Source organism: Mauremys reevesii, linkage group 9 (genome assembly GCF_016161935.1).
Source record: "Mauremys reevesii isolate NIE-2019 linkage group 9, ASM1616193v1, whole genome shotgun sequence".
Taxonomy (NCBI): domain Eukaryota; kingdom Metazoa; phylum Chordata; order Testudines; family Geoemydidae; genus Mauremys; species Mauremys reevesii.
In genome coordinates, this window is record NC_052631.1 from 88,982,618 (window position 1) to 89,002,050 (window position 19,433).

The window sequence follows — 19,433 nt, forward strand, 5'->3', positions numbered from 1 at the left end:
AAAGAAGACAAAATTTGCTGTGTTTAGAGTGGAAAGTGAGCCTCTTACAAGCAAAAGAGACATTATTATTTAATCCCTTGTGTGTGTGTTAGCCTGTGATTTAGCATTGGAAGAGTTTCCTTTGCATTTTTCCATCTCAAGGAAGGCTTAAGATAAAGTTTGCCTCCACACTGAAATATCTTAGGCTTTACCCATGGCACTTAGGGATTTCCACCAAAGTCTAATGAGAACATCTAAGAACATAAGAATGTCCATATTGAGTCATACCATTGGCCCATCTAGACTAGTGTCCTGTCTTCCAACAATGGCCGGTACCAGCTGTTTCGGAGGAAATGAGCACAACAGGGCAATTTATCAAGTGATCCATCTGCTTTCATCCAGTCCCAGCTTCTGACAGTCAGAGGTTTAGGGACACATATAGCACGGCGCTGTGTCACTGACCATCTTGGTTAATAGTTATTGACGGGCCTATCCTTCATGAACGTATCTAATTCTTTTTTAAACCATCTTCACAACATCCTCTGACAATGAGTTCCACAGGTTGACTGCATTGTGTGAAGAAGTACTTCATGTTTGTTTTAAACCTGCTGCCTATTAATTTCATTGGGTGACCCCTGGTTCTTGTGCTATGTGAAAGGGTAAATAACACTTCTTTATTCACTTTCTTCAATGATTCATGATTTTATAGACCTCTATCGTATGCCCCCCCCCAATTGTCTCTTTACTAAGCTGAAGAGTTCCACTCATTTTAATCTCTCCTTATATGGAACTTATTCCATACCCCTAATCATTTTGGTTGCTCTTCTCTGTGCTACTTCCAATTGTAATATAGCCTTTTTGAGATGGAGCAACCACAACTGCACACAATATTCAAGGTGTGGGTATACCATAGCTTTATATAGTAGCACTGTGATACTTTCGGTCTTATTATCTATCCCTTTCCTAATGGTTTCTAACATTCAGTAAGCTTTTTTGACTGCTGCTGCACATTGAGCTGATGTTTTCAGAGAACTGTTCACAATAATTCCACAATCTCTTTCTTGAGTAGTAACAGCTAATTTAGACCCTATCATTTTGTATGTATAATTGAGATTGTTTTCCAATGTGCATTACCTTGCATTTATCAACACTGAATTATATCTGCCATTTTCTTGCCCAGTCACTTAGTTTTGTGAAATCCCTTTGTAACGCTTCACAGTCAGCTTTGAACTTAACTATCCTGAGTAATTTTGTATCATCTGCAAACTTTGCCACCTCACTGTTTACTCCTTTTCCCAGATCATTTATGAATATGTTGAACAGCACTGGTCCCAGTACAGATCCTTGGGGGACCCCACTATTTACCTCTCTCCACTGTGAAATTTGTTCATTTATTCTTGCATTTTGTTTCATATCTTGTAGACAGGTACTGATCCATGACAGGACCTTTCCTCTTATCCCATAACTGGCTATTATGCTTAAGAATCTTTGGTAAGGGACCTTGTCAAAGCCTTTCCAAAAGTCCAAGAACACCACATCAGCTAGATCACCCTTGTCCACATGTTTGTTGACACCCTCATAGAATTCTAATAGATTGGTGAGGCATGATTTCCCTTTACAAAAGTTGTTTTGACTCTTTGCCAACATATGTTCTTCTGTGTGTCTGATCTCTTGAGATTTAGCATCTCTGCATATTACACCAAACAGGAGTAATTGCACAGAGGTGTCTGAAACAGTACACCATTATTTGCTAACAAACTTCTTCAAAGTAGTGTAGCCTTTTCACTGGGAAAACAGGAAGAAGAAATATGGCTTACTTTTTGCTACTATTGAGGAGTTAGATGCTGTGGACTCAGGCTATTGAAGAAATATCACATCAATTGGCAAACTCTTCCCTGAAGAATTTGGTAAAAGAGCAAACTGAGCTAACAAGTATCAGGGGTAGCCACGTTAGTCTGTATCCACAAAAACAACAAGGAGTCCGGTGACACCTTAAAGACTAACAGATTTATTTGAGCATAAGCTTTTGTGGGTAAAAACCCACTTCTTCAGATGCATGGAGTGAAAATTACAGATGCAGGCATTATATAATGACACATGAAGAGAAGGGAGTTACCTCACAAGTAGAGAACCAGTGTTATAAACTAACAAGAACTTGTAAGCAGCAACAGTTTCCAGATTGTATCTCAGACCCCTCACATGAGCAATGTGATTCTGGAAAGAAGTTGCTCAAAGAGGATGCAAATGAAGATTACCCAGTTGTATTTTTCCAAGTAAGTGTGTGGAGGAAAAGTCTGCTGCTGGACTATTTGGACTGAAAATAATTTTCACCATTTCACATTTTTTGCCATCTATGTACCTTTTTGCTCCTTCACTTCTCCATGCACAGTTGATTGTCCCTTAACTGCTATAATGTCCAGTGAAATTGATAGTACCTTTCATCTTTTAGAAATGTTTATTAATCATAAACCATCTTCCCTCAAACTTTCCTCAAGTTTGGATCTGGATTCAAAGCTAGTCCCTGTCCCTACAAAGGAATGAATCAAAAAACCCAAATCCACACCCCCCCCCAAACCTGGGGAAAGTTTGCTCCTGATCCCAGCTGTGCATGTTGGACCCATCTCTGGTATCTATTACAGTCTCCTCAGGATAGCAGTAGGGTCTTCCTAGGCAGTACTAATAGAATAGTTTTCAAGAATCAATAAAATCTGGCTTATTTTTATTCATGTACAAAACTAACTTTACTGACACTATGGAGACTACACTGGCATAGCAAAGCTGCCAAAACCCTGTAGAGTAGATGCAGGCTGTGCAGCCTATACCAACAGGAGGGTTTTTTCCCATCGGTGTAGGAACACCACCTCTCTGAATCATGGTATCTATGTTGATGAAAGCATTATCAGTGTAGCTATCTCAGCCACACTTGTAAGTGTAGGCCAGGACTAAAACTTTTGCCAGAGTTATACTCCTGCAGGGCTTTTCCTTTTAGTGAACCAATAAAGCCTCCTGTGAGTTTAAATATGGCACTTCGAACAGCAGTCTTATAGGCTGCATAAAGGCCTAGACCCTACCTGTTATGCTGCAGAGCAATGGAGTCCAGGGGAATTAGCTTTCTAAAATATTTTATATAATTTAAATTCTTTTTTTTAAAAGTTGATGTAGGGACTGTCACCATTATCTGACTCTGGAAGACTAAGACGACAATCAGGTAGATAGGGAGTATAGAAAGAAGTGTTACTAACAAACAGTGATTCTGTCTGTGAAGAAAGTTTTAACCTAAAAAATACTGGGTTTTTCACCTTTGAACAGACAGCTGTATGTAGGATATGGACAGCTGTATGTGTGCTAGTGCATATCTACCTACATGGTGTAAGTTCATTGGGTGAATCAGCCCAAATCAAAACACAGTAATCAGCAAGAGCCAACATAAATCAAACCAAGTTACCATAAGCAAAAAATAAATAAATAAAGATACTTATGTCAATTAGTTATGCAGTTATATCACTTATTTTGACTAGTTAAGGCTGAATTTCAAAAGGGTTTGAAATATTCCAAACATATGAGCCTCTTCCCTGAGGTAAGGCTCTCCTTCCTGTCCCAGCGATGGTGAGCAGATACTCTACTTCTCACAGAAGATCTTTTTCATGCAAAAGGATGTCCCAGGTCCTACTCCCCATCTTCAGAAGTCCTTCTTGTGGTGAAGTCAAGGCTTCTTTCTTCTCCTACTATTAATGTCTAGCACTACCTAACCCAATAGTCTTTCTGCTAGGCTCTGCTCCTGGCACTCTCTGCAACAACTGTATGTTTTGTATGGGTCTTGCATCCAAAGATTGACCTGGTTCCACCCTCCTTGTTTTGTGAGAGCTAACATAACTGAAGCCTTACATTCGTGTGGCTGCATGGTCTTGATAGATAGCTATTGTATTGATCTAAACTACTGTACACATTGAAAGACTATGGGAAATATGAATGTAGATAAAGAACAATTAACCATTGTATAGATGTGGGTTTAAGGACCTGTAATCTATATGGTTTCTTCTCCAGAGCTGGAAATTGGAATGATCTCCAAATTTAGCATAAGATTTAAATAGATTTACTTCTGGAGACCTGAACTTCAGCACTGATTTACTGAAGTGAATTTAATCACATCACATCTTGCCAATCAGATTACTAAACTACATTAAACTACACTTTATTCATCCCTTTTTATAAAAGTGGGAACCTTTCTCTCCAAAAAAAAAAGTTAACTATAGTCTTAAATGAACTGGCCAATGCCTTTCTTCTGTAAACAGACTTAAATTAATGGAACAAAAAAAAAGAATGCATTTAAAGTAAACTGAGAATTTCTCAAAAAATTAGTTAAGTTCTTCTAAGGCTTTTAATGGTGGTGAATTTAACACAAACACTTACTTTAAAAGCTTTCCACTGTAGCATATTACAAATTAAATATTACTTGTTACATCTAAGCTGTCAAGATAAATCTAATATTTGTAAGTTGCTTGAACAAAAAACTTTGCTTGATGCTCCCTATGAATGAAAATGAACAGTTTGTCTCAGCACGTTGTTTGGATCTTGAGAAATGTATTGCAAATGGTTGTGCTGTAAGTGACGTTCATTTCAGGAGCCAGTTCATTCCTTTTATTGCTTACAATTTTCTTTATAAATAGAAATCATGGATGACTGTTCCACTAATTGCAATGGGAATGGAGAGTGTATCTCAGGTCACTGCCACTGTTTCCCGGGATTCCTTGGACCTGACTGTGCAAGAGGTAATCTCCTATTAACTGAGTTAAAATACAAGATGATGAGCCTCTTTTTAATATGAATCTAGTGCTTGTGAAGAATGTCAGACTGATGGTCCAGAGACTAAAGACTTGCTAATGTGCCTTTAACCCTCAGCTGGAGGGCCCCTTCAGGTGATGCTTAGGATAGCTCCTGCCCATTCAATCTTTGGCCAAGGGGGGTGCTAATTAAGGGCAGATGTAGTCAGTTTTGTCATGTGGCCATCTGCCCACTGCAAATTGGAATAAAACTATCAAAAACCCATTCACATAGTCCACAAAACAACTATCAGATACTAATAACTTTTAGTTACTACTAACGTGGATTTTAACCAGCAACCTACAGGTGAAAGTTTCTGTATCCTCTTAGCAATCCACAGTTTCTCCTACCTCTCCCTCTGGCCATTCTGTAATTTTAAAATCCAAAAAGAAGTGTATTTAGTATTTAGTTTATGATTTTTTTAAAAAAATTACTAACAAACGTCTTGTTAGAAAAAGCAATAGAAGTAAAACGGCCTGTTCTATGCTCTAAGACGGGGAATGCCAGAAATTAAAAAGAGGGAAGTATTTTTTCCCAAAATCAAAAATATCACTTCCCTGATATTTTAAGGGAGCTAAAGAAGGAAATAATCCCTATTCACTGTAAAGATCAAGAGTGAACTCAAGATGCACTGGTATTTCACATAAATGGCTGTAATAACTGGTGGATACAGTCTTCTGAATATCTGTGTGTATGGAGGTTCTCAAATCTATTCTACTCTTCTCTCAAATTTAAGATCAATTTTACCTCAACATTATACTTTGGCTCAGAGATTGGTTGTAGAACTTTTCACCTCCAGATTTCTGGTTTACATATAAAACTTCAGTAATCTTAAAGTTGTTCAGTGGCATAAAGAAAATAAGGGGTGGTATCTTAGTTCACAGTTAACGGGTATTAACATCACAAAAACCATCCCTACAGTTAGCACTAAGAAGCATCATTGTGGGAAGTCTCACTAAAGAGATCAAAAAGTGGGCAGAGAGACTGAACTATGGTACCATCTTCTTTATCTGCAGAGCTGCCCATTCTAGGTCAGTTAAGGTACATTAGTGGAGCAGAATGGAGAAGCTGACACTGTAATGGAACATGTTTGTTGATAAAAAATAATTCATATTCCAAAGCTTTCAGTCTGGCCCCTTTTGCAAGAACTAAAATCACATTGCCAGTAAATGCAATACTATAATTAAAGAATGATAAATGCAATAAATGTTAATACCTTTAAGAATTTAAATATAGCTCGGAAATCTAATTATTTGCCTTCTTCAGACTCATGCCCAATACTGTGCAATGGAAATGGAGAATATGAGAAAGGTCACTGTGTATGTCGCAATGGATGGAAAGGCCCAGAGTGTGATGTTCCGGAAGAACAATGTATTGATCCAACCTGCTTTGGCCATGGTACTTGCATCATGGGAGTATGTATTTGTGTCCCAGGATACAAAGGAGAAATTTGTGAGGAAGGTTTGTGCCATTTCTCTTATTTCTACCTTTTTAGTGTGTTTTGTTTAAATTGATGCGACCTTTGGAATTTAAGTCCTTAGGAAACCATGTAGATTTTAATTACCCTTGAGAAACATTAGGATGCTTCCTGGTAGGTAACTTAACTGGGTCACGGGAAGCATGTTAGGCTTCCAAATCTTAATGAAAGTCAATGGGAATTAGACACCTAGTTCTCATTTGTCAAGGGATATAGAAAACTTTATGTTGGAGGCTCAAGTTACAAAAAATAAATATAACAACAGCGGTTGAATATTGTTTTTCATACCATCTAATTATTATTGCAGGGACAATCCTCTGCCAACTCAGTTTGTTCTCTACAACCCAGGAGTGCAGTTCTCTGAGTGAGGGTTACCTGCCTGTAGTTCTCCCAATATTTCTGCAGCCAGGCGAGCAGTTTCCCTCTCCAAGGTAGTGCACTCATCCCATCTCACCCCTTGTGTCAGGGTACGATGCTGCAAAGGGTTTTCTTTGGTTCCTCCTACTGGCCCTCTGCCTCTCAATGAGTCTTCCGTGGCTCAGTCCTCTGGCCATGTCACATAAAGTTCAGTCTCCCTTTGCGGTAACAAAAGGTCCAACTGAAAGTCCAAGCAATAATTCTTCCGCCCATCTCAAATTCCACTGAAGAGTTCTTACTGGCCCTCCTTCACAAAAGCCTAACTTGCTCCTGCAGAGTCACTCCTCTGTTGCTTGCTGAAGTATCCTTGGCTGTCTGGTTCTCCATCAGGGTCTCCTTCCCCAGAGCCTAATCTGCTCCTGCATTTGGGCTTAGGGGTTGGTAAGAAAACCCAAGCTCACTTTGTGCTACTTCCCACAGCCTGTGCTCAACACAGCCTCTCTTTGGTTCTCAGGCCTCTGGCTTCTCCATTCTTTGCTGAACTTATAAGTCTTCAACCGTCTCGGGTTCCACTGAAGTACTTTTACTGAGCCTGTCTCAGGGCCTCCCCCACAGTAGCCCAACCTGCTCCTTCAGAATCTCCCTTTGTTGTTTCTTGTCTTAGCAGGTATTCCCTCACTGCTTCGCTTCCCCAGGTTCTCTGGCAGCTTCCTCTAGGGATCCCCCCTGGTCCTTGTAGGCCCTAGTTCAGAGCTTCCCCCACAGGAGCCTGTGCTGCTCTCTGTAGGCCCTCCTACCTGACTTCCTGCCTGTTTTCCTACCCACAGGAGAGTTCTGCCTTCTCTGCAGTCTCTCTCCCAAACTGAGTTCTCCATTCTGTTTGTATAGTCTTTTCCTAACCCTCTCACAGCTGATGTCGCTAATTATCATTAAGTTGTCATATCACCGTCTGCTGGGGGCTAACTGCTAGGTCACAAGAAAGGCTGAGCCTGGCTTGCCTTAATGCGCCAGCCAGCCTGTCACACCGTCCTTCCACAGTGGCTTTTGATCTTCCTGCTTTTTCTTTGCAGGAGGTGCTCTGATCCCCTCTCTAAGGAAAGCAGGGATAGGTTCAGCCAGCTGCCACTCCTCTGGGGCTGATTCCCAGAGCATCCTGATTGGCTCTTTTCCTCCTCCCACTGCCAACCCCACATGACTTTCAAGTGCTCTTTTAACAAAGGGATGTGGGAGGCCAAACATCATGGTGGAGCCATGCTTTGATTCTTTGGCTGTCCTTTAGCAGCCTCTGACCCCAGTCCTATTATGCATAGGAAATAAATGGCCTCCAACTGACATCTAATTTATAGTCTTTTCCTTGTCAGTCTGTGGCTAAGAGAAGAACCCAGAGGGTTACAAAGCAAAGTATTAAATCAGATGTTTTTCAGTGTAATCAATAGATCCAGGTGTAGTCTGTTTCTTCATTCTGTCACCTAGACTGTTCTACAAAGAACACACTACCTGTATAAAACCAAGAGGCCAGCTAAATGCTCCCATTTGCCAGAGGCTAATGTGTGTGTTTTTAATTCAGCAATCTATGCCATTCTTTTTAAGTTAGTAGTGACTGAGTGAAAAACAAAAACAAAGGTGCTAAAATGAAATCACTTAAAACATTGCTGAAATAAAAAGAAAGAAGCTATGCTTCTAGTAACAGGTGGATCAACTTCTGCTGGTTGTAGCATTCACCTGTTTCTACCATCATATAGAACAGGAACCAAAAATCAGTTGCCTGATACTGTTAGCATTTCTGAGAGACCTCATCAACCACAATATAAACCTTTCCCTGTGCATAACTTTGAAAAACAAGACCATTTTTGCTGTTCATCCTTGTTGATGATTTTCAGTGGCTCCATTATTATTAAGCTAGTGACAGCATACTTTGTTTCCACTAGTGTACAGCTTTTAAATGCAAACTACTTTTGACTAAGTACACAAATGAAACTTTCACACAGTCCAGATTCTTTAATTGGAAAAAGGCATGAGACAAATATGACAGGAAAATATAATCATGAAGCAGTTGATATTCTTAAAAAGGCCACAAAGACTGTTAATACATGTATTCAGTACTCTGGAGGAAAGATTAAAATAGGAAAGCCAAATGAAAATATTAAGTGTTGTCTTATACAAAGATGTGCACTGCCATAATACTGAACAAACTAAAACTGCACTTTTAAGTGGGTAGAGGTGGACTGCAACTTTTTTTAGCTGCTTTTTTTCAACTGCTTTATTTGATCCTGATGTTTCAAAGTGGCTGAAAAAGAGTCAAAACAAATTCACAAGTTCAGTTATTCAGAATCAGATACTGGAAATCTTACAATCTCTTACAATCTTAAGATTTCTAGAAAGTTGTATGCAATTATGGTAGATGAAACAACGGACGTCAACCCAGAGCAAGTGGTTTTATGGCTGCAGTATGACATGAATGTACATGAGGAGTTCATTGAATTGCACAATGTAGCCTATACATTGGTGGAGGTAATTGTGTCAATAATAAAGATATATTATTGTGTCTAAATCTGAGGATCAGCAACTGTTACAGAAAATGCTATGCTGGTGCTACTAACATGTCAGACTTAATATCAATTTTAGCAACCAGAGTGAAACCGGTGAGAAACTATACAAGAGCTAAATATTATTATTTATTATGTACTCACTGTTGTAGCATGATTTGCATGAAATGCTCTATTTCAGAACATTAAATATGAAGCGTTAAGTGTATCACTAGGCATCTGTATCTTTTCTCCAACAAATTGCACTATGCAGAAGACCTGGCTTCACTTTCTGAAAACTACCTTGGACTGTGTGCAGATTGGGATGTTGTGAAGAACGCAACAAAAGATCCTGAAACAAAACTTCAAATTGGTTTCATAACAGCTCACACAGAAAAGTTTAACTTCCTCGCTGATATTGAATTAGGTCAGAAAGTCCGAAACATGGTAGACAGTCCGTGTAAAACTCTGCAAGTGTTAAATGTTTCAGCAATAGAAGGCCAATCTGTTACAAAGGTGACACTCAGTTCATCTGATTGGATGGTCTTAAGTAAAAGCTATAACTTTATCTGGGATCACATCCATCAAAAAAGTTTAAAGTTTGAGATAGTTGGAATGCCTAAACTTCCAAGGAAGACAGAAATTGCCAAGGAAATGCAAATAGGGACTGGAGAACCCAGCTGTATAAATTCAGCAAAGGAATTTTAAAAGAATTTCTTTGAAATAGGTATAATCTTAAAATGTCCACTATTAAATCACGATTTGTACAGAAAGGCTACAAAAGTATTTAAAATCTTGAAATTCTCATAACTGCTCCAAATCTAATAGAAACACAGGTTCCAAATATGCTTTGGTTGTATGGTTCTGATTTTAGCCATGATCAAAAGATTATTCATCTTCATCCGTTGGAAGCCAATTGTCCGTTTATAGAAGAGTCATTCAAGTCAGTTCAGAAATATCTGTGTTTGTCAGTCAAACCAAACATCCACTGTTTTCCAAAGTGGTGAAATTGATTATAACACTCTTGGTGGGACTGGCAACCAATGTTTATTTTAAAGCAAACTTAAAGGATATAATTTCTTCCCAGTTTACAGAATTTAGCTGCACATCTCCCAGTTGTGAAATACATACATGTTTGAAAGATATCCGGATTACTTGTATATATTAATGAGATTTGGTGTCATGTGGCCTGTTAGAGAAGTAATCCATTTTTAAGTAATCTAAGGGACTGATCCTGTGAGGTGCCTAAAGCCATCAATGTGTACTGAAGTCAACAAGAGCATTTAACACTTCATAGGAGGTGGTCAGCACCTCATGGGAGCAGGCCCAGAGTCTTAATCCTGCTCCAGCTTCTTGAGTGCAGAGGGCTGACAGAGAGAAAATACTGTGATTCTTCTGCGCGGGGAGGTCAGGAATCCACAAACTTGTACATGGAATCTGCATCCCCTATATTGTGTAACTCCTGACTCGTGTAGGAATCCACAAACTTGTACATGGAATCTGCATCCCCCATGTTGTGTAGCTTCCGATGGGTGATAAATAATTCACCACTACAAGGATCCTCCAGTCCTCCCACTGTCTTTGCAGAGAGGAGGAACAAAGGATTTGGAGATTACAGAATAGCTGCCTTGGAGTGTTTTGGCCCTACTCCATAACCTGGGCTGTTCCTCAGAATTGCTGTTTCCTACATCCCTGCAGAGTTTCTCATCAGCCAGCTGAGTTATTCAGGCTAGAGTCTGGGTGGAGGTTAAACTACGGGGCCTGTTTAAAAGTTTCCATGATAAAGAAGTGCTGGGTTTGTACAAAAGTCTATAAAGGCACCACAGGAGTAATTAACACCTAAATTAAAATTATTCACTAGAGCTTGCTCAGTTCTTAAGGAACAATTTAGTCCAAATTTAGAACAAATTTAGCCCTTTTGTCTGTTTGCAAATTGTTCATCTGTGATTATGATTTGTATGAATCTGGTTATTATCTGCAATTGCCCAGTGTCTATATTTTGTGAACTTGTGAGCTCTTCATAGTGAGTATTTAGTCAAGGATTCATTATTCGAGTGACATTATTCAGGTGACATTGTTTCAGGAACAGATTTTTGGTTGCAAAGCCAAAATTTACTTTCCACAGCTATTTGTAAGAATAAAACTTTTCTTTTCCAAAAGGAAACATAATATGGTGCAAACATACCAAATGATAAACACTAAGCAGTATTCCAAAAATGTTAAGTAGTATCTCTCACCACTCTGTGCCTAGGTCTACTACTGAAACACCAGTATGGCTGATAATCTGCATTTTAACAAATTGTCCATATAAAAATGGACCTGACAGGTGAAGCCATAATGATCTCTGGAGGTGTCTATCATTGCATGAAGATTGCATTGGCTTCTCAATTTAAAGAGTGAAAAAAATTCTATGCATATTTCTGGCTGTGACTTAAAGGAAATGTGGACAAAGGCTATCAGTTGGTTATATGCACACACTGATGTGCCCGAGTATCATAAAAGATTCACTGTTTTTCATCATCTTGTGTAACATACATAGAGTAGTTTAAACTATAAATGTAATTAATTGAGTTAAATAAAGGTGAAGTGGTAACCTTAATTTCTTAATTTCCTGCAAATTCAAGTCTAATGAGCCTGCGTAAAGACTACTAAAGTGAGTAGTTTACTCACATTAGTAGTTTAAAGGTTCCAAGATTTGGCCCTTTATAGCACTTTAGTATAGTTTTGTTTCCTCTGTATCTGTTAATATTGCTCTGCTTGAACAAAATGTTTGCAGAAGAGCCATTTTATTGCCTATTTAAAACAACCATTTATGTTGTATATTAGAAAATCAATGTAAAAGTGTCAGTGGGGTTCACTATTTTATTTATTTCTCTCCAGAGGATTGTTTAGATCCTATGTGCTCTGGCCATGGTGTCTGTGTTCAAGGGGAATGTCACTGCTCTGCAGGCTGGGGAGGAGTAAACTGTGAGACATCTCTTCCTGTATGTCAAGAGCAATGCTCAGGCCATGGGACTTTCCGTGTGGATACTGGTGTCTGTAGCTGTGAGCCTAAGTGGACAGGTTCAGACTGCTCAACAGGTATAGTTTAACTTTTTTTCTTTTTTAAATAAAGACTCTGAATTTCTTGTGTTTTCTATTCAGTTTCTGTTAGGAAATATAACTACACCAATGTTAATAAAAAAAACAATCCAATATGGGACTTTGTGAGACGTGAGTATGGAAATTATTTTGGCAGCTCCTGGTTTTCATGTTGACGTGTTGCAAAGATAAATTAGGTTTTTTTCCTGTGACAAGCACTGTGATTTCATGACTGTATAACAGCTAGGGCACTAGTCCTGTGAGGGTCTGAATGCCTTTGCTTTCTATTGGAGTTAAGAGTGCTCAGCACCTTTCAGGATCAGGTCTTCAATGCATGGTAATAATCCGCAGCTGCAAAGGAGACCACGAAAGTATCAACAGTCCTGGGATGAATGGAAGAACATTGCCTACACCCAGTAAATCATGGGCAACAGAAGCCTCTGGCGAAAATTAATTCTAAAAGAAAAATAAATTCCCATCTGCTGTGCTGGGATAAAAACTAACTTCTTACTTAAAGGACCATCAAGGTTTAATCCCATTCAATTTCTTTAAGTGTAGAGATGATCTCACTATGTACTTTTAAAAGAACTGACTGTGCTCGGGACAAGAAGCTATTTAGCATTTTATTCCTGTAATAGATCATGTCGTTTCCAGGGTGTATGTCTTTGCCATTTTTTTATTTTTTGCTCACAGCTTATGAGGCTCAGTCGATGATTATAGCATTAACTGTCCTCTCTCTCTCTGGCTACAACACAAACTAGATCTGAATGATAGATTTTTCTGAATACTTTGCAGTACATCTAATGGTCCAAGCTTGCAAGGTTCTTAGCATTTCCAGGGAGTTGCCGTAGACCTTTCAATCCCACTGGAGCCAAGCATGCAGAATTGGACCCTATTTCTTCCTTCCAAATGCACAGATAACATTAATGACAGTTAAGTACAGGTACATATGGGAAAAAACCTAGTGTTTTCTCTGTAAATGTGTCACCAGCTAGAAGTCTCCGTTCAGCAAAGCAATTAAGCATACGCTTAAGTCACATTGAATTCATTAGTTAAGCTCATGCTTAAGTGTTCTGGTGAATTGGGACTATAGTGCCCAAACTGTGAGAACATTTATAAGCAGCAATATACTGAACTGCCAATAATTCTGAACGGTCAGTGAATGGTTGTTCTAAAGACTCTTCAGCATTCAGTCCATGCCATGGGATTAATAATACATTTCATCTCATTATGAGCCCGTCAGATATGATACTTCCGTTGATAAGAGTTCCGTCTATTGGCTTTCAATAATATGGAAACCCTAATGCCAACATTTTCATTATAAGTGTCTCATTATATGCTGAAAATGTTCCCTAAAGTAATATACTAGTATGTCCATTAATAAAAACAGATAATAAGAGGAGCTGGTTCTGTGACTGCATGTGATTATTGTTGCCAGGAAACTGGTTCCTTGTCAGTAGAGAGAGTGGGCCAGATCCTGAGTCCAGCGGAACTGCACACAAGGCGGGGTGCAAAGGTCATGTAATGTTCACTATTGTATTCCCTGATGCTGGGACCACTGTATGCAGGACAAGTTGCTTGTGTAAGTTTGACCAGCCTGGTATGCTGAGTTTTCCTCTATAAAGGTATCACACAAAGGAGTCGGCCAAAAAAAAAATCCACCCTAAAACAAAACAGAATAGTTTGCTTCACAATTTAAAAATAATTAGTTCAAAAACTTTTAGCTTCTACAACTTAGAACTGGCCACTATTTCACATTGGGAAAGTAGAGATTTGGCAAGTATTTTGAGGGGGAAATTCACTGTTGTGTATGTACTGAATTTGTTTCCCACAAAATGTGCAAATGAATTCTGGTTCGGTATGTGGGCTAACTGAAGCACCTTTGCACAGAATCTCCAAAAGAATTAATGTCTATTGTGTCAATGGGACTTATGGCTTGGGCAGTTGGGCATTTAGCAAGGGAATATGGTAGACCCTATTGAATAGTTATAGAGAAAGTACTGTAGGTTTGTATGTTGGGGATCCTGATTTTCTTGTCTGTTTCTTCCAAAGTTATTTCAATGCATTTTGCAAGCTAATCTATTTTTCTTTCTTACTTGCTTCCATTAATCAATAAGGAAAATACCTCTTTCCGTTTCTACCTTCTCCTGACTTGCCAAGAAAGAATACTTGTATGATCACCTACATGAATCTGTCTTTATAGCTGAGCATTACTGATCTCTCCTCTTAGATGCATCTCTCTTTATACCCATTAAACCAGAACCTGGATTGATGTGACAGCACAATGAACAGTAGATTGAAGGGTAGACATTGGCTCACTGGTGGAGACTTTCTTCCTGGGATCAATAATTATTGTGCATACTAGGATCAAAGCTTGATTTTAGTGAGAAAGGAAAACATCTGAAGTGGAAATTAACAGGATCAGAGTAAAAGAGCCTTTACATGAGGCTAGTGGTTAGAAAAAATCATGAATTTCTTTAGAATGGGTGGGTTGGAAAGGGTACACCACATACCACTCATCTACATTCAGGAAGCAGTGAAAGCCTTGTAAGCCCTTACTAGCAATAAATCAGACAGCTTCGGACACTCATTTTTCTTAGCATCTCTTTGTATTTCAAGTCAGAGCAGCAAGATAATCTCTATCAGTAGTGTGGAAATTATAATTGTAATTTGACTACAATATGGGACCTGCAGTGGGCTGTTTCAGCAATTCCTGTATTCCATAGCAAATATCAAACATTTGCAAAATGCTGTAAGCAGTTACTTTTTGGTTGTCATACTTTTCTTCTAAATAGAAAATTAAAAACCCTTGTTGTACCATAACTGACAGCAGTAGCAAATCTAAATTGCGTCCCTAATATTGGCTCTCCCTGTCCCATCAGAACTGGGGCTCAGCCACCTCTGCACCAGCCCCCTACCAATCTCCTCTGGATCTTGCACAGGTCCATGAGTTTGGGGTCTATGCCAAGGGAGGGAGCACTAGGGGGACATAGTTGGCCCCTCAAGCTCTAAAGAGCTTCTTCAGAAGAGATGATACAGAACCATCCCTCTGGGCACCATGAAGGCAGCCTTCAGCAAGGATGAAGGGGATCGGAGGCACAAATGTGAATCCCCTGACACCTGTGCACATCCTTCAGGATCTGCCAAATTTGGAGGCAAGATCTGAGATCTAATGGAATAATTCATAGAGTAATATATTTTAAGGCCAGAAGGGACTGTTGTGATCATGTAGTCTGACCTCCTGCATAACTCAGGCCAAAGAACCTAACGTAGGCTAGGGACACACTACCAGGTACTACGGTGTAACTTACGTTGCTCAGGGGTGTGAATAAGCCATCCCCTAAGCAGCGTAAGTTACGCCAACCTAAGCACCCGAGTGTCAGCGGAAGAATTTCTCCCAACAACATAACTACTGCTGCTTGCGAGGACTGGAGTAAGTGGCTGGGAGAGCTCTCTCCCATCAGAGTGTCTGCATTAGCAGTGCTACAGCTATGCCGCTGTAAGCTCTGTTGTGTAGCCATAGCCTCAGTAATTTCTGCATCAGGCCTGTAATTTCTGTTTGAGCTTTTAGAAAGTTATCCAGTTTTATCATACTTAAAAAGTTTCTGTTGGTTTGAGAGAGAATGGAGAGTACCACTTGAGCCAGTAGTCTCTCTCAAAATGGAAGAAACTTGTTAAGTGCTGCCAGTGGAATCTTATAAAAAACAAAACAATCGAACCAAATATACTCCCACACTTAAGCAAACTCCCCGCCTCGCTGCAGAACTTTTTCCATCATTGCTGATTATGAAAATAACTGCAAAAAGTTGTTCTTTCTCTAATCAACCTGATTCTCCTGATTGATTTATATAGTAATGCCACAAACCAGTGTTTATAGGAACAGAATCCCTTCCAGTTATTCTTGTTTGGCCAGACCTTTTGAAAGCATAACTTCTGTAAAAGTGCTATGGTTATATACAGCCAGGGGCGGCTCTAGAAATTACGCCGCCCCAAGCAGGGCAGCGCGCTCGCCGCCCTTCCCCGGTCCCGCGGCTGTTTCCGCTGCTCCGGTGGCGGGTGCGCTGGTTCCGCGGCTCCGGTGGAGCATGCCTGCAGGAGCTTCGTCTGAGCCGCGGGACCAGCGCACCCGCCGCAGTCATGCCTGCGGGAGCTCAAGCGGAGCCACGGGAAGAGGGGACCCTCCGCAGTCATGCCTGCGGCCGGTCCGCTCCTCCCGGGGTTCCAGTGGACCTCCCGCAGGCATGACTGCGGAAGGTCCGCTGGAGCCAAATGCTGCCCTGCCGGGACAATGCCGCCCCACGCGCCTGCTTGGCGCGCTGGGGTCTGGAGCCGGCCCTGTATACAGCTATTACTTCAGCCAAAAAGCTACTCTGAGAGGACTCAAATTATAAGCTTCACATTCAAAAGTCAAGAAAAGACATAATTAAGATTGCACGTACAACCTTAACCAGTGTCACCTTAGGGATGTTCTTTACAACATATCAGAGGGGTAGCCGTGTTAGTCTGGATCTGTAAAAAGCAACAAAGAGTCCTGTGGCACCTTATAGACTAACAGATGTATTGGAGCATAAGCTTTTGTGGGGCATGTGTCTGACGAAGTGGGTATTCACCCACGAAAGTTTATGCTGCAATACATCTGTTAGTCTATAAGGTGCCACAGGACTCTTTGTTGCTCTTTACAACAAAGTCTTTGTTATTTCTCACTTAATTTTGTTCTACGTTTGTTTGGTCCAGTCATGTAGATAGTTACTCTGAGGTGTATGATTGCTCCCTGGTGGCAGTTACAATGAAGCCAGTGTACTTTTGTCCTCAGCAGGACTATGTTCAGGAGTAAGGTGACTCCTGGGAGTAAATGTTTGCTGAAACGAGCCCATGGATATAACCAACACTGAACTCTATCATGACTGGAGAGTGAGAAGAAGAGGCTGGTAATAAAGAGGGAAATGTATACAGTAATGGTGGGAGAGCAAATGCATAGAAGTACATAAGAGTTGAATGAGTATTTGGTCAAATATATGTTTTTAAAGTTTCCTAGGGTGAGGCTTTGTTTCTACTAGATGAGTCCATCCTGATACCTCTTAGGGCCAGTGGCTAAATGTCTCTAATTCGACTACTAATTTTCAAAAAGCTTTTTCTGAACTTCTTCCTTTGCTTCTTTTTCCCATATTCCCTATGAGGGGCTCCATTTTCCATAATGTTAAAGGGTTGAGAATAACACTGGGTCAAAATGAGCAACTGTAGAAATGGTAGAGAAACTTCCATTTGTTTTGGTTCAGTGCACTGGGATGATATTTTTAATGGTACGTGCTATGTACAATGATTCTGGATTACAATGCAGGTGCCTACAACTAATTTGAGATCAAACAGTGGTCTGTATGTGTTTCCAACCTCATTTTACCATCTGGGGGCGCTGAGGTAGTCCATGTGAAAATGGGGTGTTTTTACATTTTACTCATATAAAATGTTATGTTGAACCTTTGCCTGGATTAACACTTTATGTTGTCCAAAGTGGGCGAAAGGTTTTTTTAACCTATAAACATGTTATGTAAAATTATTTTTGAATAGACTGAAAGGACTTCACGTGCAGCCCCTTCAACTCTGGCTCAGATCAATCTATTCTTCTATGTGGCATCGGCCAGACAAGAAGGTTTCACTGACAGAATGTTATTGCAGAGCTTCTTTGGTGTCTGGAACACTCCCTTTTCTTTCCACTCTCCAACAAAGACACTAATCACAGATGCATCAGGGATAGTATGGGTAGCTCATTTGGACAACCTACAAATTCAAGGAACTTGGTTCTCCAGATGATCTGAGGTTACATATGAACATCCAGGAGCTCAGAGCCATCAGACTGGTCTGTATGATGTTCCTGCCTCCAAAACTCGGTGCTGCAAATCTTCACCAACAACACAATGGCTGTGTGCTACTTAACAAACAAGGGGGCACCAGCTTCTGACCCCTCTGCCTAGATGCCATCAAATTATGGGCTGGGCTTGAAGCCATTAGAACAGGGTAACCCTGGTGGCTTTCATCTCCTGGGAGTCAGCAACAGCATAGCAAACTTCCTGAGCAGGCAATTCATGGCCTATCACAAATAGTCCTTACACAGACCTGTCATATGCCTGATAGGCTGTCATTGGGTATCACCCATAATAGACTTGAATGCCACCAAGGAAATGCTAAGCGTGTCAGAACTTTTGCTCCTGAGTGGGCCTGAGTCCAGAATAGTTCCTGGATGCTGTCCTCCTTTAGTGGAGCCAAGTCTTGCTTTACTCTTTTCCACTGATTCCTCTGATTTACAGAGTAATATCCATGATCAAAAGAGACTAAGCCATGATCATTCTTATAGCATCCAACTGGCTATAACCATTTTGGTTGATAGGCCTTTTACAGATGTCCATTCAGACTCTGATGCAGCTCCCAGACTGCCCAGACCTGATCATACAGCACCACAGCCAAGTACTTCATCCAGACCCAGAGGCACTTAATCTGACAGTGTGACTGTTGTCTATTTAGGTACCACAGACAGAGACTGCTCACTGTGGGTCCAGGAAATCCTGATACATACCAGGGCAATATCTACCAGAAGGATGTATTCATCTAAATGGAATAGGTTCTTGACATGGCAGCCCAACATCGTCTGTTCCCAACCCAGGTCTCAGAAGTGAAGATCCTTGACTACTTAATTGCACTTAATACAGGCCAGCCTGTCATTCAGCTCTGTTAAAGTCCAGTTTATGGTGATCTCAGCTTGTCATCTGCCTTTACAGTTGTGCTTGGTCTTTTCTCAGCTCACATCATCGAATTTCTCAAAGTATTATTACCAACTTACCCACCTGTCAGATAATCTACTCCTGCATGGGACCTTAATTTAGTCCTCCAGAGGTTTATGGAGCATCTATTCAAACCTCTCTCAGAATACTGCCTGCATTTGCTCACTGTATAGATAGTCTTACTAGTGACTATCACTTAAGCCAGGAAAGTGAGCGATCATCAGTATTAATGGCTGGACCCCTGTGCAACATTTCATAGGGACAAGGTGATGCTATAACCTCATTCAAAGTTCATTGCTAAAGTGTCTCAGATTTTCATCTAAACCAGTCGGTCAATCTACCTGTCTACTTTCTGGAGCCACACTTAGCCCTAGGGTAAAACACACTGCACACACTAGATGTAGCCAGGATTTTTCTTTA

The 19,433-nt window shown here is 40.3% G+C and overlaps 1 protein-coding gene and 1 long non-coding RNA gene across 18 annotated transcripts in view; one reads left to right on the forward strand and one right to left on the reverse strand.

Annotated features, from left to right (window-relative positions):
• TENM1 (teneurin transmembrane protein 1) overlaps positions 1 to 19,433 on the forward strand; it is a 697,978-nt gene that overhangs the window by 520,094 nt on the left and 158,451 nt on the right. For all 16 annotated transcript variants that reach the window (XM_039487530.1, XM_039487526.1, XM_039487540.1 and 13 more), the window contains 3 exons: positions 4,647 to 4,748; positions 6,067 to 6,261; positions 12,040 to 12,240. In XM_039487530.1, coding sequence (XP_039343464.1) covers positions 4,647 to 4,748; positions 6,067 to 6,261; positions 12,040 to 12,240 — 498 coding nt within the window. The remainder of the gene's footprint in view (positions 1 to 4,646; positions 4,749 to 6,066; positions 6,262 to 12,039; positions 12,241 to 19,433) is intronic.
• The window catches only part of LOC120371616, a 64,511-nt gene continuing 53,846 nt past the window's right edge, over positions 8,769 to 19,433 (reverse strand). For both annotated transcript variants that reach the window (XR_005584491.1, XR_005584493.1), the window contains one exon: positions 8,769 to 8,921. This is a non-coding gene — a long non-coding RNA (uncharacterized LOC120371616). The remainder of the gene's footprint in view (positions 8,922 to 19,433) is intronic.